General features: G+C 35.7%; 1 protein-coding gene across 6 annotated transcripts in view; it reads right to left on the bottom strand.

The window, feature by feature from the left end:
- Positions 1-27169, bottom strand: part of LOC106665690 (homeotic protein spalt-major) — a 114315-nt gene extending 87146 nt beyond the window's left edge. For all 6 annotated transcript variants that reach the window (XM_014392312.2, XM_014392315.2, XM_014392314.2 and 3 more), the window contains exon 1: positions 26956-27169. In XM_014392312.2, the coding sequence (XP_014247798.1) occupies positions 26956-27031 (76 nt within the window). In that variant the 5' untranslated portion in view covers positions 27032-27169. The remainder of the gene's footprint in view (positions 1-26955) is intronic.
- Positions 27170-27887: the final 718 nt, after the last annotated feature.

Here is a 27887-nt window from a genome sequence, read left to right as displayed (position 1 = left end):
GACAGAAAATAGAAAATATTTGAAAATCGGTGAAGTATTGCTCAACGGGGACGTTACGTCAACACGGGGACGGTAATAATTACGTCTTTGGGGACACGTCAATCAGAGATTTTAAAAAGGTTCGGCTCGGTTCTATTACGCCTATTAACACGGTATAAAAAATCGGCTAAAGTGAAACAGGTCATTACTTCTAATGCCGAAGTGAAAAGTTAAAAACAGTACCGAAAAACCACATCGAAAGAGTTAAAAACCGAAGGTATTTTACATTTAACAGCATTTATTTAGACTGCTTCATGATTTAAATAAATTTCCAATCAGTACGTTTCAAACTTTTTAATTTAAAAAAAAAAAGGATATTAACCATAAACGATGGCGAGGATGATCAGCCTTCACTAATTTATTTGTGGGGGTTTAGACCGGAGATGAGTCCACCGAATACGAATTCTTTGAGGATACATGCCTGAGTTAACAATTTTGTAAATTTTGCATAAAAAACCTGGAGGAAGGCGGCGTAGTCGGCCGAAAGCTCGATGGAGAAAGCAATTGTTTTTATTTTTTATTTTTCCTTCGTGGCCTCATACCTGATCTAAATCCCCACTTACATCCATCCCCAACTCCTCAGAATAGTGGCGTTTTTTGTAAAGAATCTCCAAATAATTTTATATTATCTTAATTACTGCGAAATGGGACTAGAGCACAGTTGTTATACTTTTAAGGAAGTGCTTTTTACAATTCCAATTATTTCCAGAGGTAAAAGAAAACTTAAAAAACCGAAAATGTACAGTGCCATTGACTGTTGTGAACTTTGTGCTGAATAACTATAAAAGTGTTACTACTTATGATCAAAACAAAAGAAAACCCTGGACTAGGATGATTGTAAGACACGAAGACGCAGAGGTAACGCACGAAAGTAGCGTAGGACACCAAAGGATGAAAATGTTTAGGGACAAGTATTCATAAATAATCATCCCAGGGGGGTCTTTAGTGCAACTAACCGTCTGGTGTCGTTGACAAAGAAAACATCAAGGGCATGCGGGATTCGAACCCGTGGACCGCCACGTGGCAAAATAAGTGAGTCTTTACGTGTAAATATGATTGTAGTGTTGTTGATTAAATATAAAATTTTGTTAAATATTCTGGTTTTTCAAATAAAATTACAACATGCACAATTGTCATTTATTAATATTACCCCGAGTAATATCGAGTACTCTGAGGTATTGTAAATGAATTTCTAAAAGTGTAAGTACTTATGATTAAAAAAAAAGAGGACCCTAATGTAGGATTGCATGTAGGACGCAAAGATTATCCGATAAAAGAAGAGGCATGGAAAAACCAATTAAAATAATTAATCCAAGAAGGCTATAATATCGTGAAAATCGTGAAAATGAAACAATATTTCCAACAGTTTTTCTTTGTACACTTTTCTTTTTTAGCATCCGAACAGTTCGAAATAATTGATTCAATCCTACATGAAATTAAAAATCCTTACATTACGTCTTATCCTTGATGCCTTGTCTAGTTTGATTTATTAAAATAATTAAACCAGCATTTCTATAGAAAAGAAGACAATTGTGAAAATTAATTCTAGTTCCAATAGTAGTTCTTTTTCTACCTTATCTGTTCCAACTTCATTATTCAATACTACGTCCAATTAAAAAACCTTACATTATGCTCCTGTTGTTCTTTGATCTGTCCATAACATTCCATTGGATTTGGATTGAAATACTTAAAGCAAGGAGATTGTAAAATGGCAAATATTGTAAAATGAAAAACATTCCAAAAGTTTTTCTTTGTACATTTTTCTTTTTTTTATTAATCGATCTGTTCTAACTTTTTTCTTACTTCAATGTATTGATTTCTGATTACTAATTTATATAAGGTCAAATCTGCACACGCTTGTAAGTATACAGGGTGATCAGTGCGACAAATTTTTTGGAGTACAATGCCTCAAGAGTGAATGTCCTGTTCAGTACGGAGTTATAATAACCTAACTTTTCCCTAATTTATTTGCAGTTTTGACTCCTCTTTCGGAAAGTGCGATAAATTTCCTATAAGACAACACCATTTTCATTTCTTTGCGACACTCTTAAATGCCATTTATAAGAAAGGAAATGTAACATTGATCAAAAATCCGGAATTTTCAGAGTAATTCAAAAATTGTCCTCTCTTTAACAAATAATCTTAGAGACTGTCGAATCACACAAAAATTTCTTCCTTTAACAAGCTTTCTAATGATGTATTGATACTTCTTTGGGAGGAGAAACCATGCTTCAAATGTGAAAAAACGTGATCTCGGTTGTGGGAAGGGGGCGGAAGTAGTTTATCATGTTCGCATTCCTTTCCTTTCTTTTTATGATCATTTTAGAAAAAATGCACATTAAACAAAATAATAATTCAAGATACATGTACAGAGTTGAGCCTATCACTTCTCGCAGTCCACCGACAATTCCGGCTTTTGTAATTTACAATAAATAACCTACAAGCCTTGAGAATCATCCACCCCGGGTGTTGGCAGTCCTTGATATTCCTTCATCACCCTTTACCACTATTGCATAACTAACCTAATTAAAGGTCGATGATAATCAATAATCGCCATCTACCTTCTCACATTCACGCTAATAAGTACATTCACTCTCATCACACGTTAGAGACACAAAACTATCAGTATTTTGTATAAAACAATCCTGTTGCTTCCAAAAATCGCCACACCTCATACTCGCTGTCCTGATCAAGTACGATTCTCGTACGGATTGGCATTCCTACACGCTCTCTATGTGGAGCCGAGGAATTGCACCCTTCAGCTAGGTGGGACACATGCCTGACATATACGGCTTTGGCCCAAATGTAATTATTGACAGTGTTCTTGATACGTGAGAGCTTCTCTGCCGATCTATTAGATTTGAATTTAAATACTTAAACTTAGAATTCTATAAAACTGAGACGATGGTAAAAATTGGCACTATCAGTTTGTACACTTTTCCTTATGGATCACCTGAAATGTTCGTATATGATTATTCAATCATCTACGTCAAATTAAAAATCTGTTCGTTATTCCTTATCGAAGATTTGTGACCTGGGAGTTCGAAATCTAATCACCTTCGTGACATATATAAATAATGACGAAATAGATAAATAATGTTACAGTTTAACAAGACAAAACAAAGAAACGTAATGTTACAATTTTTCTGGTTTATGCAAATGGCTGAGACCGAATACAATGTTTAAACTATTTTCATGGCTTGGTAGTGCGCATTTTAGTACGTTATCAAATTCGTATTCGAACTGTATCGACATAAAGTCGGGATTTGACGTTTACGGCTGTTAAAAGGATGTACCTGATAGTGCACAGATTGATCGGTTCAATACCATAAAATTAGATGGAGCAAAAGGCCAAAAGACGATTTCGCATCGTGAACCTCTGAACCTCTTGTCCTTGAGGAGGAACGATTCTGGTTAAATAAACCGGCTTCCACGCGATCACCGACCGGGGTCTTAACATTTCTTTTCCACGGGCTTAATTATTTATTTCGGTCTCCATTCCGAACTACGCTCCAACGTCGGCACTTGTAATTTCAAATAAGGGAAAGTCGAAATGAAATAATGATGGGTTTCACCTCGTGAAACATTTAAGTCTCATTGGAAGAAACACGGGTAAAACGAACAAAAAACATCTACAAACACCTCACGCATCGGGTTTTTTACCCCCTTGAGAAAAAGAAAATACATATTTGCACAAATTGGTGCTAATTACAAAAAAAAGTTCTATTGATTTATGTTCAGCAACGTCTAATTAACGTGCACTGTTGATATGACGTTAGTTTTCTAGTTCTTTGCGTTCATCAGTTACCGTTAACCTACAGTTTCTTCTTGTCGATGCTCATCACGTCTAGGCCCCGGCTGAAGGTGTCCACCGGCAGGAAACCATAACTAAGACGATAAACATAAATTCTCTAATCCACCGCCGATTGTTGAATTAATCATACGTCCTTTGAATGAACCTGATTTAATTACAAAGACGATCGTTTGCAACTTTAACAAGTAAACGGGACATGCTGAAATTTTTAAAATATTGACTTTTTTAAAAGAAACTACGCCGAACAAGTGAGCCATCTTATCAACCATTTTTCTTGGCAAAATATCAACATTAGAGTAACAAAAATGTGCAAACTGTTATTTCCAAAGACGTGCCCTATTTTTTTTAACGTTTTTCATTCCCGTTTAGTATATGAACAAATTTCTTATGTTTTATGATTAAACGTCCCTGATGTGACCACTAGTAATGGAAATTCATTGAAAACACGGTTGTTTACAAAACCAACCACTTCCTGGTAAATTATGTTTTATTTATTACATCCATAATGCAAATAATATTCTTGAAAATAAATAAGCCGTTTCTCATAAATTGCCGCTACACCCAAAGACAAAAACCGGACACTTTTATTTATTTGTTTATTTTTCATAATAACTAAGTATAAAGATAAATAATCGGTGGCCGCAGTGGTTTAGGAGTTGACACGGCGCTCATCACTGTAAGGTAAAGGTCCTGTGTTCGAATCCGGCGGCCCTGCATTCGAACCCGACATACAAAAGGGCTTTTTTTCATAAACACCGGCACCCTGAGGGTTTATATGATCTCTGCTGTTGCGAACCCTCGTAAAAAAAAAAAAATAATAATTGACTTAAAACATAAACAAAACCTTAATAACTTGTTTTAATCCCTTTAAATTAAAAATAAAGAAAATCAGTTCAATTTCATCCTTACCAGAGGCAACTTGTCGAGTAAGTTAATTGGTTTTTTAAATTGTTTTCTTTGATGAAACAATAAATTTGTGTTTTTCTTTAAAAACATGGCTGGTGCCTTTGGCCAACGATGGACGTAGCAGACATAGCTCAAAGTTCTGCTGTGCAGCGCTCTATCAACCACGATTTAGGGGTCTACAGCGATTTAGGGCCACCGGAAGTCTCGATCAAGGAAAAGGTAGTGGTCGACCGCAATGTACGACGGGTTGATGGTCAAATCCAAACGGTACGTAATGTAAAAGTGAGCTCTACAGTCATCAGAATGCTTCGCGAGAATATCCTAGCTTCTAGATGGCTAGATGGCATCGGGTTCTCTACTACCAGAGAGGCATAGAGTACAACTGTGACTATTCGCAAATCAGATTGGACACCTCAACAATGGGGGCTGTTCTGTTCACTGTTGAGTGCCGGTTTGGTTTGTGAAAATCAGGTTACCAGGTGCGTATGTGGACGTGGAGAACACTTTGATTCATGTGCCATGCTTTTAAAAAAAAGTCAGATATGGTATGGGGTGGAACGGTGTCCTCCGCTCGCCCAAAGCAGGTAATAAACGTTATTAAGAGCAAAACTAAGTAATAAATATAAAATCAATCACTAAATAATTTTCTGGTACAATATTTTCTTTCAAACCATAATAATTAATATCAAAAATTTCTGAAGTTTTCTTTCTCACGCACAAGGTAGTTCTTGTTACTGATCGATCTGCCACGGTAAGTCTTGCCGGACAAACACCACTTGAGGAGGCCCTGGACAAAAACGGGATCCCATTCAAGACACACTAACAAGAGGCGGATGAGCCGACGCATCTTTATAATCGCCTATTGTCTATTTGGAAAAGCCCTTCCTCCTAAATTGCCGCCGACGCGGCCGGAGCAAATACAGATACATCCTTAATTACAGCCCTTGTGAGCGTTGGAGGATCGATTGTGTCATAACCGCTCTCAACCCTTTGAGGGTGACGAGGAGGGCGCGTCACCCTCCTCTCTAACCAGATTATCATATAAAGGGGTTTCAGGTACTCTAAGCCGGTGGGGACCAAAATGGCGGAATCATTTATTATGAATGTCCCGCGTACGCTCTACAGGCACTAAAATGGCACTGAATTAATTGCCGGAGGCTTTTCGGCCCTCTTGGGCTTTACAATATTCATTATAGACCAGGAAAGCTCCCCCTCCTTTTCCATTGAATATTTGATAATTACTAAACCCTATTGCGTTTATACAATTCAAACCCTATATAGAGGTTGGCGCCCTCCCTAAATAACATTTAGAAATCCCGGTTAGTCTTATCCCTACAGGATTAGTTAACTCCCCCACCCACATCACAACGCATTTATATAGATTACATTTACGATCCAGTTTAAATGTGATTTTATTCCTTTCCGAAGATTAAATTGCTTTAATTATCATAAGCGATATGATACTTATCTAAGTTAAAGTCTCTTGTTATTTTATTTTTGAAGAATAACAACACTTCATAGCAGTAGGAGAGGACACCAACGGATGAAAATGTTTAAGGAAAAAGTAATTCAAGTATTTATGAGTATCATCCTCAGGGTGACTTTTAGTACAACTACCAGTCAGGGAAGAAAATTCCAAGGGCAAGCGGGATTTGAACCCAGGACCGCGAGGTGGCAAAAATAAGTGGGTCTTTACGTGTAAATATGATTGTAATGTGTTGTTGGTTAAAAATACCACGTTGCTAAAAATACTGATTTTTCCAAATTCTAAAAATTTTGAATTTATTCTGTATTATATTATAGATTTAATCCAGTAATATATGCAATTGTCATTTATCAATATTACGAGTACTCTGAGATATTGAAAGTGAAATGTAGTGTGTGAATGTAATTTATTAGCGCGAATGGAGTGGCTTTTCCCCATTTACCCAGAGGAATATCAAGTACTCTGGTAGAGGATGAATTGTAGTTTGTGAAGGTCATTTATTAGCGCGAATGGAAGGGCTACATTACTCCAAAGGATGTAGAGTACTCAAGGTAGTGTGAATAAATTGTGGTGTGTGAATATAATTTATTACCGCGAACGGTGGGCTTATCCACAATTACCCCGAGGAATATCGACTACACTAAAGTAGTGAGAATAAATTGTAGTGTGCGAATGTTAAAATGAATTATTGTGGAAATTCACTAATTTCGTGGTCCGCTTGACCAATTAAATCATTACAATTAATTAAGGTTTTTAGTTGAGATGAAAAAAAGTTAATGGAACGAGAGGGATTCGAACCCACGACCTTCGGGTAGATACGCCGCTGCTCTACCACCTGAGCTATCGTGACCTCGATCCACTCGGACATCAACTCCCCATCTCAACCCCCATGAATTACACTTCACTAAAGCTCTCCGTCGCCATTTCAATTGTCGTCGAGAATCCAAACCGATTACACGACATTTGAAAAATGGCAAAAGGAGGGAAAACTCATAAGGTGGGGTTGAGATGGGGAGTTGATGTCCGAGTGGATCGAGGTCACTATAGCTCAGGTGGTAGAGCAGCGGCGTATCTACCCGAAGGTCGTGGGTTCGAATCCCTCTCGTGCCATTAACTTTTTTTCATCTCAACTAAAAACCTTAATTAATTGTATTGTGGAAAAGTTGAAATAAAGCATATTAGCAGATATGAGTGATATTAATAGTTAAGAAAAAAAAAACACATTTCATCCGTTTAAAAGAAATTGAACGACACATGTTCCAAAGAAGGTCCTCCTGACTCTAGGACATGTTTACACTCCTGCTTGATATGGGGAGAATTCTAGCTTTTTTTCAAGTCCGCCGTGTGAGGCAGCCTCAGCAATTAAGAATACTGCCCGTTGCCGTCTAAACCGGCCGAGAATGCACCTTCCAGGCTCGGACAACTAATGGGACGTATTATTACATTCTTTTCTATAATCTCTATTTCATTTCCTTATAATGCAATTGTCGTTAAATAAGATGAAGATCGAAACGGCAAAAGTTGTGTGGTTTACCGGATGCTTTTTTTGTCTTTTTAGGATCAGTACAATCTAAATTTTTCACTTAAGACTAGCGATTCTTTAACTGTCTGTATTAATAACTTAGTCAGAAAGAAAACTAGTCTCTAGCCTCGAGGGAAAAAGAGAGAGATTGAGTTGGTGAGGGTTTTAATATAAGTGCAATTTTAATTCTGACGACTTAATGCTGAGTTATCACTGAAAAGCAGCGGAAACGCTTGTCTCTGCCAAGGATGACTTGCCTGCGTGTCAACGGTTTATTGTGTAATTAGTCTATTTTTATATTCACTTGAAGAGGAGAAAAATCGCTTTTTGATCCGTGTGAAACGTTAAACACAGGTCGTTTCCAGAACAAATCACGATACAAGTATCTATGCGAATCTAGAGCAAACCGAAAGGAAATTTTTTCAAATTGTTCGTACATAAATAAAGTAAAACGAACAAATTGCAGAATCCAACATTTAATTGACAATTTTAAGTGTTTTTACTCGTTCGCTACTTTAAAATAGTCCTACAATCCTTTCGACTGAATTATGACCAATGAATAAAAACAAGTAGAATTCAATGTTGGATAAATGTTGAAGCCATTATCAGCAGGAAAAGAGTTAGACTAAACCTTCAACTTTTTGCTAACAATGAATGTTAAATTTATGTTCTTTTCATAAATTGAATTGTAAATGATTTTAAGAGTTTTAGACAAAATAAAAGGTTAGCTAAGGAAAAAAAATTATATTTAATTTTCCTTAAATTCTTTTTGCTTTACTTGTGTTAATTTGAATATTACATGTCAGTTTCATTTTGATATTGAATATGCCTTATCGGACTGTTGTCGGAAAAACTGACGGGTAAGTCTAAAATGAAAAAAAAAAAATTGGTAATCTCAAAAATTTTTTGGTATTGTCTTTTGACGAAAAACTAGGTTCGACTAGAGGGAAGAGAACGACTTTCTCCGAGGCAATGATGCCAACTATGCCGTTTATCCAGAACCGTACAGCCGGATTTACAGGTACTCTCCAGTAGGCCGAAAAGCATGAAAGTTTAATTGACAATTCAGTCATTACATTCTACAAAGATTAACGGCTTTTATGGTATTTGCGTCATACGAAGTGAACGAGCTTCGGATTTACGTGATTAATTAATTGGTCTTGCTTTCACGTCCTATCTTTAACTTAAATTGGAAAGGTACGGCCTAACTCTTCTTTAATTCCTCAGTTCAAAATAACTCGACAAGTACAAGATTTGTGTTGATCGTGATTTGACCTTTTTTACTTTTACCAACACATTTTCAAAAACGATAAATGGTCAGTCTCATTCTCTATTAAGGCTAAATGTAGGTTATCCACTGCCCCTGCCGTACCAAAAGGATCCAAATTTATTTGACCACTCTTTATATACAGATCTAAATTTTTTCCTTCTGTAAGTAGAGTTATTACCACCATCATAGGATTCACGCCTGTTGGTAAAAAAAAAATCTCTAATTATTGTTTAAATTTTTTTTCTACAAATTTCTTCAAAAATTTCAAACAAGTTATTAACAGAATTTGTGTACATCGATGCCTGGAAAATTTTCAATTCCACGCATGTTTTTGAGCATAGTTTTCAAAAGTCATTAACTTAAAAAAAAACTTTTTCGCAATTACTCCTTGACCAGTATTTTCATTAGGAGGTAGTCAGGCAATAATAAAACTTTCTTCATTATCGTCAGTGTGTACTGTAAATATAGAAAAACAACGGTCTGACCTCCATAGACAAATATGTCTTTATAAATAGCAAAAGAATTTATTTAAATTTTTGTAAGAACGAGTTTACTTAGCAATTTGCTTTTTCTCAAACTGTTAGAAAAATTTACTTTTGGTTTATGTTGTATTTAACACCAGATGCATAGCAAAACCGTGAAATGAACTTTAGAAGAAGAAATTAAAAACTGAGCTAATACGTTTTGAAAAAATATTGCAAAACGTAAATACACTATATCTAGGGAAATCGCGTAATAAAATTAAAACTTGAACTCAGTTTACAAAACGAGTAATATGTGTCTATGTTTATTTAATTTATGTTCTTTTATGCAAAGGTACACGACGGCAAGACGAACGGCTTATCAAAAAGTCATGCAACTCGAGCCTAGGGTTATTCCATCGGCCAAAATTTGTTTTCATTGCGTTTGTGCGCGGACAGCGAGTTGTTGCACGTTTGTCAGCAAGTTGATCGTCCCTGACAGGCGTAACAACTGAATATGGCGAAACGCCGAAATTCGCCTTACTGAAAAATTCAGAGGCAACGAGGATAATATGAAATCACACAGCCTAATATAAAATTTCTTTAGCATTTGTTCTGTAATTGTGTTTACTATTTTCATAGGTAATTAGTAACGCTACATCGGTTTTAGAAATTGCGTGAGGTTTATGATGAAGTTGGCGGGGTGATGACCCTTTGTCCGAACGGACCTATATGAACAGAGACATCCAAAAGTCATCCCTTTTACACCTCAATCCCAAAACACAAAAATTTAATTTTTTCCATTGCCCAGAGCAGAAAGTATGCGGTGACATTATTTGGTGGATGAGAAGATCAGATGCAGCAAACTGTGCGGTCCCACCAACGTTATCTGTTATTCGATGTGCTAGATATTGATATTGTCGGATATTTTATTATCTTCTGCAGTTCGCCTGTAAATTTTTGTCAGTGAGTCTGATTTACATGGTTCTAAAATGATGCTTAATATTTCAGATAAAAATTATAACCTCAGTGTAACGACCACTGAAGATGGCGAGAAAACGAAACGCGTCGGACAGACCGAAACTCTCTTTAGTATCCGAGCGTTAAAATTGTTTATAACTTCATTCTTGTCCATCATAACCGGTTCTAAGGTCTATATTTGTAGTCTATCATTTATTCTACAAAGCGTTCTGGAATGAACTCAAACATATTAAATATTGAGAAAAATGTAAGCCAAAACGTCCAAAAAAGTCGGACTTAATTGGAATTCTGAGACCCGTTTTTTTTCTTAGGCCGTAACTCCATTAGCATTTATCTGAATTAGATCAAAATGATATGGCGAAAAAGTATACAAATTTATTCATAAAGTTTTTTTGATCGGATAATGTAAAAAATACTGATCATAAATCTTGAAATCGGTCCAATTAAATGATTTCTTACTTTTAGACTTTAGAATTCTAAAGGGGGGGGGGAAGCTTTTAGATCATTTCATCATAGAAGGTCCCGAGGTGGAACTTTCTTTTGAGTCGGTGTAAACACACTTCAATATGACGTGTTTGCAAATATGTCAATCTCCAAAAAACACACTGCTGACCTGCTTATCGAAGGGGAGATTGACGGCACGGGACATTAGCTACTTTCAACCCACTAACAAAAAGCACACAAACAACGGAGATGCTTTAAGAATCTCTTTTCGACCCGGAAAAGATTTTCCATGTTGGACGAACTCCAAACGCCGCCGGGGATCCATTACAAAAAAAAAACTTTTCCAAAAACGATTAATAATTTTTCCCCTTCATCGCCCACTTTTTCCCAAAAGAGCCGCTGGGATCTTAAAGGTAACGAGGGTACTCCGGCTAATAAAAAAACTTCACGGAGGTGTGAGCATGGAAGTTATGCCCTAAATAGATTTATAATTCCTTTCGCCACCCTCGGCGTTCACGGGTGAACCGCCGTCTTAACCACCCTCCTTTTCATCCCGCCGACAAAAACCACCTTCCTTCAAAAGGGGGATGAGCGCTTTTTCTCAAGGGACGGCCTCAATAGAGCGAAACCCTTTGATTTATGCTTTACTGGTTTCATTCAAGCCCGAGCTATTTGGACACACAAGTTACAATGTCATACTTTTCAATAACAAGATACAACAACCAAAAAAAAAAACCAGGGAGCGTATTCAATCTACTCAGCCCATCTTTTCTATTAGCCATGGATTGGAACTGTAAAATTCGAAATGTATAACATTAAAAGAATGCGGAGATTTGGTCGTTTTCGATCCGGGTCTGCACGACATTTTGTCCCTTGACATTTCGCCAAATTTTTCAAATTCATTGAGATGTACAAGGTGATAAATCAAATTTATTGATAGAACAACGCAGACTAACCAAAAAGTGAGCCAAAATTCCTTGCGAGGCATGGCAGACCAATATCACCTGGGGTTCTAGTTTCAAGCAATATTCTGATGCTTTGCTAATTTATACTTACCGACAAAAGGATATTATTTTCTGGTAATTCTCTTTCTCTGTTTATATAGTGCTCGTTAAAGGATTAAACAAACCAAGATGGAAAAGTCCAAATAATTAAATTCACTAATTTCGTGATATAGAAAAGTCAGTGGCACGAGCGGGATTCGAACCACGATCTTCGGCTAGATACGCCGCTGCTCTACCACTTGAGCTATCGTGACCTCGATCCACTCGGACACCAACTTCCCATCTCAACCCCACCTTTTGAATTTTCCCTCCTTTTTGTCATTTTTCAAATGTCGTGTAATCGGGTTGGATTCCCTACGACAAATGAAATGGCCACGGAGAGCTTTTAGTGAAGTATACTTCATTTTTAATCATTAAATTTACTAATTTCGTGGTCCGCTTGAGCAATTAATACATTACAATTAATTAAGGTTTTTAGTTCAGATAAAGTTGGTGCCCGAGTGGATCGAGGTCACAATAGCTCAAGTGGTAGAGCAGCGGCGTATCTAGCCGAAGATCGTGGGTTCGAATCCCGCTCGTGCCACTGACTTTTTTTATCTCAACTGAAAACCTTAATTAATTGTAAGTCCAAATAATGTAAATGAGGAAATGCCGAACGAAACTCGTCTGTCTGTACCAGCGATACTACAGTGACACTGATATAAACATAATATATAAAAAGAGGGTGCTTTACTGATTTACGTTATTTGTCAACCAAAGCACATTGTTTTCTAAGTATAGAGGCTTTTAATGTCGAAACCGCACTCAGAACAACCGCTGAAGAAGGCGAAATACCCAAATCAAACGATCTCGGCCAAGAAGACCCGGATGATCAGAGAAACAAACCTACAATTTCTAGTAGTTATCTTTCTATTTTATTTTTATATAGTCGAATCAAGATTATCGGAAACGTCCAACAAATGTCTGATTTTACCAGCTATACTAGATATGCCAGGATAACATGGACGATCGAGTTAAAAAAAAATCGAACTATTAAAAAAAGGCTTTTACGTTATAAGTCAACCAAAGGACACTACTGTTTTTATTATACAGGTGTTTAATGGCAAAATAAGATACAAACAATCCCTGAGAATAGCGAGATGACGGAACAAACCGACTAAACCATCGATGATTTGTACACAATTGGACGGAAGACCAAACTACATTTCTAGTAGTGCTTCTGTTTTTATGTAGTGTCCATTTACGTAAAAATCAAAATTAATATAGGTGGGAAAATGACGAAATTGGTCTAACAGAACCAGGGTCAAGGGTAACCACCAGGATAACCAGGGACAATCGTGTTTCAAACAAAACCAGAGTACTGGTTAAAAATAAAGAAAGTGCTTTACTGATTCTACCGAAATACAATATTTTCCAAATATAGGGATGTTTTAGAGAGACCAGGATAACCAGGGACAAAACTTTTACTCTGTTTTACAATAAAAAATACAGTGTTTTACAAATTTACGTTATTTGTCTATCCATTTTTTAAGAAAATAACAGACGAACCATTGAATAATGTGAAAAGCCGAAACAAGCGGGACGGACCAAACCATCAAGGACATGCTGACTAGTATGAGCAGAAGACCAAACAGTATTTTTTAGTAGTGCTTCTCTTATTATGTGATGTCTTTAAAAGAACTAGGTAGACCAGGATGCGATCGGAAACAAGCAGGCTCATGTTCCATGCTGTCTTTGTTTTGAAACTTTTTGACAAGTAAAAAATTTCCATGTTCTAACACTAAAACTGTTGCAATATTAACAAGTGTAATAACCTCTAAAAACATAAATTTTTAAAGGATAATTGACACTTTTTCTGGTTTGTTTAGCCTCCTCGATTATTTGCTTTATGTAAACGGTTCCTCCATGGGTGTCCTCTTGGACGGACACTTTTCAACTGTGCACCACAAATCACTCAGCGGCTTTTTTAAGTCCAAGGCCTCGGCAGAAATGCAGAACAAAAAAAACCGTACCGGGCCACAGTGAAACTAATGATTTACGAGTAAGAGAAAAATAGCGGATTCGCCACGCCCGACAATAGTGGAATATGTATAGAAATCCTCCTAGGTTATTCATTACCCTTGGACGTAATGTTCATTTATAGTCATTAATAATGCCACCCCGCTTCCGGGTGGCATTTCCGTTATGAATATGAAAAACGGGACCTTCCGGTACCTGTAGTGTTAAATCTAGAAAACGATTCCTGTTTCACCTGCAACGCTATTATCAATCATAATTTTAGCATAATACACCCAAAAAGGAATCTCGAATCTATGTCACAAATGAATGCCAATAAACAAATTGAAACTCCAACCAACAAAATATGGAACAGCTTCAATTTCAGCTTAAAACTCGAATATTTACTACAATAATTAACATTTAACAAATTGATTTAAAATAATTGACGTAAAAAGACATTGAAACAGGGTCAAACCTGAAAATTTTCAATAATTAAACTTTTTATGTTTTAATTCCCATTTATTTTTATTATCTTTGGAAGATTCTATATTTCGACTTCTCGCACGAATGAATTTTGATTTTTGATTCGCACATGCCAGTACGAAGTTCTGAAAATTATCCGTCCTTAAATTTTCCGAACATAGTAAAATGTAATAATTTCATAATTGAGAATGATCAGCGATGCATCGAAATTGTAATACTCAATATATTAGTATAATTGAATGCAGTTGTATTTTGATTCACTGTATTTGTAATTCACTCTGTGCAAACATAAAACAACAAAATATTGCTAGGTTTCAAAAAATAAGATAAGTAGTTTTTAATTCAAGGCCTGAACTAATTCATTTTCGAGAAAACAGGATTTACATCAAACTAAACCAAGTTTCTCTTGGCGCCGGGTTCTTGGTATTAAAGATTATCCGTAAATCCCTTATCGACCCGGTGAAATCCGGAGCGACTTGAAATTAAATAACATCGAGGCATATGTGCCCTCTATTTCAATCCAGCTCAAAGTCCATAGAATGAAGACATAAAGGTGAAAAATCGACCCCGGCCGACTCCAGAGGCCTATCAGGGCAACAAAGAGTCATCGGAGTGAATTATGAGGCACGTGGCTCAACGATTTCCCCTAGCTTAAGTGGCCGGCCACATGGGGCTGTCATAACTGAACAATCTGTTTCCGCTCCCCGGCCTTAATATGACAATCCGGGCAATGCTTAACCCACCTTGCAATTAACCCACCCTAATGCGTACCGTTTATGTAGTAACACCTTTTTTTCTCTTTTTAATACGATTTTCTTGCGGTTGATCAGTTGAAAAACTCAAATGGAGCGGACAAAAGAGGAGCAAACAGTTACATACCAGTCGTCTGATGATCTCAGTATTTTGAGTGATACTGCTTCTCAATTCTCTTTGAAATATTTAAAGAATCTGATATTTTACTAGACCAATTATTGTTTACATAAGATAAGATGGCATATAAGACGATAAAACTTTTTTCCCAGAAAATAAAAAAAATGTGATGGCGATGGTGAAGAGGATATTAGGAAGACGGATTTGTGCAGCCTTCTGGCTTATTGTACCTTACTAGTTCCCTAGAATCCTTCTTCTCGGAAGTGTTAGGTCACTGACTGTTGCTGTTACAATTCTATTCCATTCACTAATTTCGTGGTCCGCTTGACCAATTAATACATTACAATTAATTAAGGTTTTTAGTTGAGATGAAAAAAAGTTAATGGCACGAGCGGGATTCGAACCCACGATCTTCGGCTGGATACGCCGCTGCTCTACCACTTGAGCTATCGTGACCTCGATCCACTGGGACATCAACTTCCTATCTCAACCCCACCTTATGAGTTTTGCCTCCTTTTTGCCATTTTTCAATCTCAACTAAAAACCTTAATTAATTGTAATCTATTCCCTAGGTTTTTTCTGTGGCTAGGTTTAATCCCCATTGAGCAGTTGCTTCGCATTCGAAGATGATATGAGTGGCTGTTTCCTTCTTCTCATTACAAATTTGCAGACGGGATCATCGTCGTATATGCCCATATTGTATAGACGTTTTCTCAGATGCCAGTGACTGGTTAGTAGTCCTCTCACTCTACTGAGTCTAGGCCTCTCCAACTGCAGCAGTGATTCTGTCAATCTTGAGAGGGTTGTTTTAACACATGTTTACTGCGTCTAGTGCTGCTAGAGTTTATCCACTTCTCCTATTGTTTCTGTATGTGTTTTTATTATCCCAAGGTTCGGGGCCTATGTATGGTGTTTTAGATCCTCCTTCGGCCAGTGTGTCTGCTTTTTCCTTACCCAAAATTCCTTTGCACCCCAGCATATCATCACATTGCTGTGATGTCCCCAGGTTTGGGATATTTTGATGCATTCATTGTCTTTTTCTGATGTGACTTTATTTCACCCTAATGCTTTAATAGCTGCTTCGCTATCCAATCTTATGAGGATTTTTTGCCAATGTAACCTCTTTTAAGATTTTCTATGGCACAAACATTGATTGCATGTATTTCTGCTTGATAGACCGAAGTGTATTTCCTCAATGAGTTTGAATGCTCGTACAAAAAATACCGGATCCGGTTCCAGCGTTTATTTTTGAGTCATCATATCATTTTATCTGATGCTCTCCTGAGTTCTTTCTCTCTTTTATAGTCTGTTGAGACTTTATGGGATGTTGTAAAAAATTTTCCGGGTTCATATAGTCAGTCTGCATTTCTATGAATGGGTGTCTGATTTTATTAATTGTAGTTGTGTGCCCGAATTGTTTAGTTCCTACACAAAAGCCTAAAAGCTTTTCTTAGGCTCTCCTTGAAATGTTCCCAGAGGAGGTAGGTTTAGCAGAATTTCTAGTACACTTGTAGGGGTTGTTCTCATTGCCTCTGTGATATATAGGTTTGTTAATCTTTGTATGCTGCCTAGCGATTGGGTAGCTACTTTTTGTTGAGCTTTGGTCCACCAGATTAATGATCCATAGGTTGTGTGCTCGCCCATTTTGGGTCTTGTTACTGCCGTGTATAGCCAATGGGCCATTTTCAGTTTTAATCCCCAAGATACAACAACATAACAAAAATGTATTTTCCTCTAATTTTAAATTAAACGGATATAAATTACAATGTGTACGTAAAAAGAACTAGAGTTGAGGTAAACTGACTAGAACTTAAAGAGGGACTTCAAAATGTTTCCACTATCGGTCATGACATAACTCTTTGGTCTAACTTCACAAGGAAATATCAATACATCTTACATACTTGATGACGCCAAGCAACTAGAATTTAGAGGAGAACTTCAAAAGGACGCACTATCAGTAATGTAAAAAAATTCCAAGCATATAATTGTGCTTAACGACCAACTACCCGTCGGGTTTCGCGGACGATGTGTCTAACCTTATTCAACATTAAAACGTGGCAAATCCGACTCGGACCACTATTGGACATGGCCACAACTCGCATACCGTCACAATCATATACCATGGCATAATCTAATAACGCCAATCAACTAAAAACTTAAAAAGAACGGACTATTGAACATAGCAATGAGCTGTACGTTGAACTTTACAATGAAATACCAATTAGAGCACCAAAGAGAGCAGCATATGGTGATTCAACTTGGTATACGGGGGGGGGGTCAAAAACCAACCAGAGTACTGGAGAGGGTATTCACGGGACAAAATTGAAGGTTAATTTGCCAGCTTCCTGCTGAGATTAAAATATTTGGTATGGAAAATATGAAGATCGCTCAAAGAACTGTTCTTACCCGTGGTAAGATGTACAGTATAGGAGTGCACTGGAAATAACAGCAGAGGATAAATTTTTTCTGGCCTGGGACACTTCTTCAAAATTGCTATTCCGACAACCATTGCCGTATTGATCACATTAAAGTGTCATAAACTCATACTAATGGAACAACACCCAAGTTCAGATTTCAGATGTGCCATTGCAACGCGTCTACTGCAAACTTCGGACTCTATAGGCATATGAAAATTAGATTGGCAAAAAATAACCATTTTGCCAGGAGGTAGGTAAAGTCCGTTTTCGGGGTTTTGATGATCATGGCCCAAAGACGAGACTCGATTGAGTAACATCAAAAACCCACGAATTCAGGCGGACCCATTGCGCGTTCAAAATGTTTTCACAGACTCACAGACCAACTACCATCAATTTTAAGAAGAATGTTGCTACGGGCAAGGACGAATCGTGTAAACATAACCGAGTAGCATTATCAAGGTTAAAGAGGCTAATAAAAAGTCTCTGTGTTACCACCATATGTGGAGAAGCGCAATAGTTCCTACCTAGTGTAATGGTTCTTCAGTCATATCAACAACAAATGCACGTAAAAATAAAATAATGCCGTCTTAGAGAATGGTTACTTTAATTAATACAATTCAGTTTAAAGGCAGATTAAGTGCAAAGTTAGATATATGCATCAATGAAGTACCGATTTTAAAGATGATTATCATCTAATATTTATTCATTTGTATTTGTATTTTTTTTGTAAAAAAGGACAACTAGATCAAAATGTATTTAAATGTGCAGATTTAATGACAAAGGTATTCATTATATTTAATCAATTTTGGAGCAGTCGAAATAATTCGATGTTTCAAAACAGGGAAAAATTAATTTGTAATAATTAAATTTTTTTTTATTGAACGCCAATTCCTCTATTTTCGAATGTCGTCCAATGTCAAGAAACCTTGAATTAAAATTATATCAACAGCCAGCAGGCATTTAATTTGTACGTTCCAGGGACAATCGATGTTTTTAATAACACATGCAAGACCGCTACCTTTCTAATAATTACAATAAATAAGGAGAACTAATCCATTAATATTTATTTTCTTGTGATTTCTTCATGTGGTCTGCAGGGAGATTTTTTTTAGAAATAACATACAGCTCTAGAGGGCTGATATTTTTAAAGCGATATTTCGTTCAGTAAAGTCTCTTCATGTCAGATTCGATTATTTATTGCGGTTTCGGTTGTTTTCCCGGCGAAATGAATAAACTGAGATTTACTGGAAAAAATATAGAGAAACGTCGAAAAAAAGTGTAGTTTTTTGAAAATTTTTAATTTTGTAAAGACTAGAGCTTGTTTCGATAGAGTCATACTTGTAACGCGTTTATCAAAATGATGATAAGGCGTTTGCATGTCGAGAAGTTCTAAACGTTTTTAATTTTTCTCCTTTTTAGTAATAGTTACTTTAAGAAATATGTCGTTTTTGTTTGTTGGTGGTGATTGGTGCTTAACAACAGGCGCACATGAATAGTAAAGCGTTTAGTGGAACACCTTTTACCCAAAAGCGAGGTCCGTTTATTCCGCCCGTGTTATTTTTGGACGGATTTTGGACCCCTATCCATCACCCAACGCCTTAGCCGGAGTTTATGAGCTCACTTTTAGACCCCTCGTTCCCTTAATTTTCGAAAAACCGTTGTCATCCGGGGATATTTAGTTAACCCACGGGGCCTCGGTAAATCAACGGAGCATTCCACCTCTTGCGGTAAGGGGCATGCAAATTCCCTTCCTCTGCTCTGTCCTGGTCGTTTAGTCCTGGTCTGGACCACCCCGAGTCGTTACAGATCGTTTCAGCCGAGGAACAGATATCGCACGGACACCGTAATCGGCCATTGAACGGGTTGTCCTGGACCCGACCGCAATAAAAGAAGGAGAAAATAGTCGTTTATTTAAAAAAGCTGCCCGGTCAATAATGGATTTTCACGGGTAACGCAACATCCGATCTGTTTCAGATCCAGATGGCATCGATTACTTCAATCACGTAGTAAACTCAACCAATAGTCAATTATGATCAATCCTATGTCTTACATCAATGAAATAGTCAAAACGAACAGTACTCCATTGTCTTCGATTTGCGATACTTCGAGCTGTTGGAAGAAATTTTGTTATATAGTGAGACATTGGACAATTGTTTGTTGGTTCGTTTCTGATTGTAATGTAAGGACAGATTTTATTATTTAACCAAAAATGCGTGTTTATCTTATAACTAACAGTCATTAGTCCACAACACCAGAAACATACATTTGTTATTTTTAAAGGGATTTTAATTTGCAGTAATTATGACGATTGAAACAATTCTCGAATCAACTACTGTTTTATTCTTTTGTTATAAATACAATCTGATCCGGCTTTGGTAACAAATATTGCAATCAAGGCTTTTAATTGTGAACGGAGTCGAAAGCGATGCGAATTTCCTGTGTGGTATCGATTGACAAAAAGTAACAGAAATCAGAATTATCTTCGGTCTGAGGTCGATCCGCATGGGCTGCTTTTCAAACCATAGCGACCATTTAGTTTATTTAGACAGCTTTTTCAACAGTTTTAGTAGAAATTCGCTTGACAGAAACAAAGAGCTTGAAGAAGGGGGTAAAAAGAAAGGAAGCATAGTGGAATGGTTTGTTTCGATTCGTCGGATTCGATCTGACGACTCATCTCCTTTTTTTCTACAACAAAACAAAGAAAATCATTAGGAAATAAAGAATAAGGAAATTTTTCCTATTTTGAAGCCACAACCGTTGGTGTACGCGTCGTGACCAATCGTGAATAATTTTATGCGCTATTAACCACCTGCAATAGCCACGCTCGATGAGCCTAAACCAGATATTATTTTTTTAAAAGGTTTTTTCACCGTAAGATAAAATATCATATCTCGAATTATTGCCTTCCTATGAATATGCATCGATATAAAACCCATAAGTAACCTCTTTATGGACGTTTTACACACATAAATCTCCGTAAGTTGTAAATTGTTCTGAGTATCCTCTATAACATTGTTCATTTTCTTAAAGAAATCTGCCCTTGGATAAAACATAAATTCTAACTTTCTCGAAAAGATTAATGGACTCCATTGAGTACGTGATAGTGAAGATACTGGAGTTGTGTTTTAAAAACCAAATTGTATTGATCACTTTGGATATTTATGATTTTGAAGATATCTGTGATTTATTGTCGAACGTAGTTTTTGACTGAGAACGTGGGATTTATGCATGCCATAACATTATAATCGACCTGCAAGGACGCCAGGATGAAAGATGTCTATGGTCCGCTTTCCAATTAACCATTAACATAAAAAAACATATAAACATAAAAAATAAGCATTTGCTAAATGAACAAAATCAAACCGGTATTTATTTATTTTTATTAAAATACCGTTATTTTCTTAGATTTTCGGTAAAAAAATTATAGGTTATTGTGTTGGACTTCTAACTAAAATTTCACAAAATCTTCAGCGCCTTTTGCTATATATTTTACCGTTAATAATTAATTTTTTAATTTTGAAAGTTGATTATTGGAAAAATGAATGGGAAAATAATTCTGACAAAAATCACTGGTGACACATGAGCATTTAAAATTCAAAAAAATATTTCTATTCGACCAACATTTTCAACCAGAAAGTTCAACAGTATCTAAATATTTCAGTAACAAGAATCCCTTAAGAAAATATACTGGATTGTTTATCTTAAAGTAAAAGCTAATAAGAGCATTGTTTAAAAAAAATTGTAATCTGATAAATAGAATACCAAATTCTAGTTCCCTGGTGAAAATAATGAACAAATCACTTGCAAAATTTAACAAAACCCTTTGCATGGGACCAAATTTTTCCAGCAGAAAGATCAATTCGCTTCAATAAAGTTTCTAATGAAATACACTATTGACATTTGAATGAAGCATTTACAAACTGTAACAAAAATGAGCTTTTCCAGCAGAAAGAAGCAGAAATTTTTATCAAGTTTGTGTTGAAGTGTAAATATTCTTTTGTCTGTTTCATATTTGCAAATCCGAGAAAAAATCGTTTTTCCAAAAAATGTAAGTCGGAGATGTCCGATATGAGAAAAACACGTCCGTTTGTCCACATCTACTAATGAACTAATTGTGAATTTAGTCCAGTTAGCGCAGAAACGCGTTAGATGTTGCGCCGAGTCGTAATGAACACGACATTGTCTTTGGCACTAAATCAACCCAAGGACGCTATCGTTGCGAAAGGCAAGGACACTGAATATTGTCAATTTAAAAACGGCAAATAAAATAATACTTGGATGAAAGCTTTCGTCGATTTTGGTCGGAAATTTCCGCCGTGAAATAAAATTGGTTTGCGCCCTTGGACAAGATCCGGACGATACCTCAAGAAAATTTGTCCTTTTTTCTAGATTAAAAGAAAAAAAAATTGTCCGCTTTGTCCTGATAAAGAGTGTGATAAATTTCTAAAATTGTTTTGTTTAAAAAGAAATGATAAACGGTTCAAACGACGCGTGGCACTTTCTAAAAACAATAAAAACGCGTTAAATGACCGTTCACATCAGAATCGTGTGATTTTCTTTACAAAACCGAATGAAGTGCACAAAAATGCAACAATAAAATGTTAATTTGACAAAAAAAAAAAAAAAAAAAAAAAACACGCATAATTGTTTAAGAGATAAATTCAACGAGTTTGTTCTAAATCATAACTCTGTTCAATTCAAAGCGCCTGATTCATTAGAAAGTTAAGTTTTATACGTATTAATTATAATCTCAGTTAAGTTAAGTATTGAAAGTAAAAATTTGTTGCAATAAGAAACTCAAAATTTATTTCATACGTTTTGAAATAAAATATTTACTTGATGATTATTAAAACAGTTAGAGCCATTTTGCAAGAAAAAAAAAATTGTATAATAATTTAGACATGTAACTGTCTTAGAAATGAGAGAACCCTCTCGAAACAGTTATAAAGTATGTTGAAGTTATGTTTTATACATATATAGTTATAATTTTATACGAAGTTAAGGAGTAAATTATTGAAACTAATATTCTTAGAAACGAGAAAGGTTAACTATTCCTAGTGGCTGTTTTTAAATTTTTCCATTTAAGTTTATTTTAAGTATTGAAATAAATGATTTACTGTTAGGACTGTTTTGTCAAGTGAACATTTTTTAAATAATAATTCAAATATCTCACTATCTTAGTAATGTGAATTAGCATTGAATCAGTTCCAAAGTATAATGGAAATAATTTTAAAAATTTCTTTTTATCTCGGCCGAAGATTACAAATCTTTGAAAATATTATCGATAATTATTTTATAATTTGATTGCAGCGATGAGTCATTCGGTCATTCCGTTAATTTTTCTTCAATAAATATTAAGTGAAACTAAGTCGAACTGATTAAAAATAGACAAAAAAAAGCGAGTTGGTTCAGGATTTTTCGACTTTACAATCGTACACGTCTACTACTAAATCTCCGGAGATGTTTCGATTGGGCGACATGTCCTTCCTTTCGGCCGATGGAAACCTGATGTGGTCCGTGCCTTCGCGACCGTAAATCCGCATCTTCCAAAAACTCTCCGTCCTTGTAAGGATAAGGGCGAAAAATCTCGTTTTCTGAGACGGCAAGGCGATGAAATAATAATTCAGATTTATCTCCATTGGATTTCACGCTTTTGTACGGTTCACGGTTAAAGAAACAAATGTAAAACTAATTTTAAGTATTTACTCGAACTTACTTATGAAACAATGAGATAGGGAAACTGCCAGCCGATAAAGCGATAAAAAATCAATCGAATTATAAATTGAGAAGGAGAAAAATGAGATAATAGATTTATTAATTGAGATAGATTCGGTTAATTTTTTTTTATCTCTCAACAATAAAATATGAGACAAAAGACTGCGTCGTTTAACAGTTGAACTCTAACTTTTAATTACTTATTTCTATTATAATTTATTTATATTTTTGATTAAAATTTGAACTTAATGAAATTGTATGAGAATTTCTCGGTTCAACGATGGTCGGCGGGTTTTAAAAAACGTTCTACTTTTGAGAATAATTAATTTTTTTAATCATCACAACGAGATTATTGCAATAATGGAAATTTGTGGAAACCTCTGTTTGGAGTTTTGACTAATAAAAACGACAAATTACTTCTTAAAGTAAACTAATATATTAAAATTGTTTCTTTCCGTCTCCTAATAATATGTTAAAACTAGTCAAAAGTATAAATATTATTAACTATCATATATGGCGCAAAAGATAAGTTTGATCTTTTAATTTTGACCGTTCGATCTCAAATAACTCGTAAAAAAGCCATAAATAATGAAAATGTCTCATTTATATTGTCAATAAATAAAAAAAATATATATTTTTCAAGATCGCACACTTTGAACACAAATTATTAATTTTGATGTTTATCTTAGTCATAAAAATCTGAAAGTGAGAGTTAATTCAAGTCGGCTGATATAACCTGATATATATAATTTTTTTCCAGAAAATGTAACAAATCGAACGGTTGTTCAAATTAACCAAAAACCGTATTGAGCTTCGCTCTCGCCAGAAAAACCAAAGGCCCGGACGAAAATCACGATAAGCTCACGATACGACATGTATATGGAAATGGTCCTAGTGAACATTCTGGTCGAACTGGATCCAGACACCCTGAGAAAATTGATTCCCACGCGTCCGCGTAGTACCGCTTTCTGACATGAAAATGAAGACATTTTTCTTATAAAACTGTACAAGAAACGGAAAGCGTCCATGTCAAAATTGCTCAATCAGATACACAAAAAGCGCTCTTATCCTTCCTGCTCGTTCTGCATTATCAAACTTGATTTGATTCCGAATAAAGTCTGATAATAAAACTGTACTGCATATCTTCAAGAAAAGCGTCTCTAAATTGCATTAATTATTTAATGACCGGTTTTATTTTATAGAAGGAATCTAGCTTATTCAGCGTATGGCATGGAAAGTATATTATAAATATGATTGTAAGTCACAACTCTTTCTTTCGAAATCTGTATTATTTCCATTTAAAAAAAAAAAGTAGAAAGAAATATATATATTGTTCGCAAAAGAATTATTTTCCAATGGATAAATTTTATAATGTAATGTATAGAAATATGATTGCAACGGTTTAGTAATGTGTACATATAGCCTAGTCGTTTGATGTGCCAAGTTTTTATTATTTATTTGATTAATATCCCAATTAAGAATCCTTTTTAAAATCAAAATTCTTCCTCCATGTTTTGCAATTTTTCCATCGACGCATCCCGGCCATCTCACTGAGAAACCGTACAAAATTTGGTTATAAATTGGTCCGTTGGAATAAATTTCCGAGTGTCTGCGTTTTTATCCGCTGAAACTTAAAAGGCAACAATATCGCACATACTAATCCGAACCGATGTTTGGCTTTTCTTGCAGATATCTCGTTTTTTATTTTTTAAAATTATTTTTCTAATGTAATTTTATTCTTCAGATGTCGTGTCTACGACAACGCGAAACAGGACGCCCCCATCAAATGGAATATCGATTCATTTTCAATGTCCTGTTTACCTAACTGTTCCGCGACACATGCCTACTAATGGTATTTGAACGGTTTCGATTTCAATTTGACCTAAAACGACACCTCGAAATTCCCATAAATTTGTCTGTTTGCCCAAACGTGTTCATTTTTCATAACGAACGTTTCAAAGATCGACATTAACACTGGATTAAGAGACAAATAAAAAAACATTCTGCATAAATTATGTTGGCTTTAAATCTCCGATAAGCAACCAGCAATTGGACTTTGTTTACCAAGACTATTAAGTTATTGTTTAATAATATCGTACTTCATCCGATTACTTGCAGATAAGCGGCCAAGGGTATATTTACTATAAATAATAGCGTGGTTTACTTTAGATTGAATTTTATACTATTATTGTGAAATGAGAATTTTTACGATTCGTGGAAGACGTCTTGTCATATCTTCGGCAACAATGAAAAGATATTTAATATCTTTTGAAAATATCGAAATTGTTTTTGAATATTGTTGATAAAGGGAAATAACAGGCTAAATCCTTCTCGATCTGATAGAAAAAAAAATGTTGATCAAACCGTTTAAGTTTCATTTACCCTTTCACTGTTTAAAATTTAGAATAGGTTTTAATAAAAATAGTTCAAATTATAGAATTAATGAAAAGGTGATTAGGTTGTTTGAGTAGTTACGGTTGTAAAAAAAAAGTATTTTCAATATTTGACATAGTCAAGATGTCATCAAGTCCCATTTATTATTATTTATTTACATATTCGCGTTTGGTTTAAATTACTTTGGTCTCTTGTGTCGAATATCCCGCTAAACTTTGAAATTTTTCATCCAAGATTTAAAAAACTGTACTTGTTAAAATATATGCAAACCTTGATTAACTAAACAGAAAAAAAACGTGAAAGAAATATTTTAACATTTGACTGGGGATTTTTAGATACAATCGACCGAGCTTTGACAAAAATATTTGTATTATTATTTTCAAATATTTAATTTTTATTTAAAAATAGTATTTCTCAGTGCCTCTCGACTAAATCTATTTGGAATTTTTTTATTTAATCTATCTCCTTTATTTAATTTATAATCCGGGTTGACAAAAATATCGTCAAATTGAACAAAAATAAATAAATAAATAAATAAAAAAAAAATACGAAGTAAGAACCATTTCACGCAAGATTGTCCTAGGATTCGACATTTAAGGGTTTTCCGATTCGTGATAATGACCAACAAAAAAATTAATAGGTTTATTTACTTATTGACACGGCCGCGCGAACGCCGTAAAACGAAGCGAGGCCGGACGGACGAATCGGGTATTGAAACCGGGCTCCGATAAACACTTCCACCGCGAATATATTGTTTTTCGGAAAAAAAACCTGTTTGTTGAAAAAGTTATCACGTTTCGTACAGGTGGAAACATGTTTTTTGTTATTGGCCAGTGTTTTGTTTGAAAAGTTGAAGATACTTGAAATTTTAGTGCAATTGTCGGTTAGTTCCTTTGAAGTTTTTTTTAATATTGCGCGTTTCGATTTTTTTAATGCAATATACTAAACGATAAATGATAGGTTTTTTTAAAACTTTTTCGCTGAACTTTACTAAGTCTCCGAGACATTTTGTATGCCGGTTGTTCAATGTTATTTAAGGGTGGTTTTATTTGCAAGATTACATTTTGATACCGATTGACGCGTTTTTTCGAAATCAAGTCCGTAAAAACTTAAGTCGTCCCCTACTAAATTGAATCAAATTTCCGACTCACCATTAGGAAGGGTGGGTATCGGAAGGCCTCCTTCTTCCAGAACCTTGATGGGTCGAGCTTGCTTCCTCCGCGACATAATTCTAGAGAGTCAAGCACATCGGGTACACACGCGCACTCTCAAGTGTTTCCCCCCACAAAAAAGTGTCCTGACGTTGGCCCAAGCACACCAGACCGAGTCCTAAGAACGAGTGATGACTCGCCGGCCGTTAGACTGAGGGGCCGGCCGACGCTTCGCCCTCCTTCGGCCCGCTACGGCATCTCTCGTCGGCTGGGCGGGCGCTAGGCCACACTGCGCCTGCCCCGCCACTTTTCCTTCGGGGATCAGGACCGCTTCGTCGCCACTCGACGGTCGCCCCTCGGATGACGAACAGCCGGTGGTTGGGGGTTGCGTGGCTCGTCTCGTCTCGCTTTTTCACTATTTGCAAACAATAATTAAAACACAAATCTGCCGACACAGTTTGCTGTCAACACAAATTGCCCACATGTAAAATATTACATATTAACCATTTAACTACATTTGATCCTAAACACCCTTAAGTGTCTATCCAATTAAACTGGCTTTTGCAGTAATGCCAAACAAATCACAAGATCAATCATTGTTATAATGTGGATTAAATTAGGAGAATCCATAGTTTTCTCATGGACAATTGTACGTTCCATGCTTCAGGATGGGGGATTTGTTGTTTCTACATATGCCAAATAGAATCAACAAAAACAATATACACTGACAGGGAAAAAGTTCCACCCAATTGATTTTTTTTTCATTTTCTCGATAAAAGAAAAATTTGGCCCATTGTTTTTGTCAATAAATATTTATTTATGCTATGTTTTAAATTGAGAATATCTATTGGAGGTAAACACACTTAATCCTTAATCCAAAGTAAGGATAAAAGATTTTTCAATGTATACTGTTTAGAGAATTTGAAATGTTT

The sequence above is a fragment of the Cimex lectularius genome, unplaced genomic scaffold, assembly GCF_000648675.2.
Source record: "Cimex lectularius strain Harlan isolate CLEC.00 unplaced genomic scaffold, Clec_2.1 scaffold83, whole genome shotgun sequence".
Taxonomy (NCBI): domain Eukaryota; kingdom Metazoa; phylum Arthropoda; class Insecta; order Hemiptera; family Cimicidae; genus Cimex; species Cimex lectularius.
The sequence above is the reverse complement of the archived record's forward strand: the minus strand, read 5'-3'. Positions and strand labels throughout refer to the sequence as shown.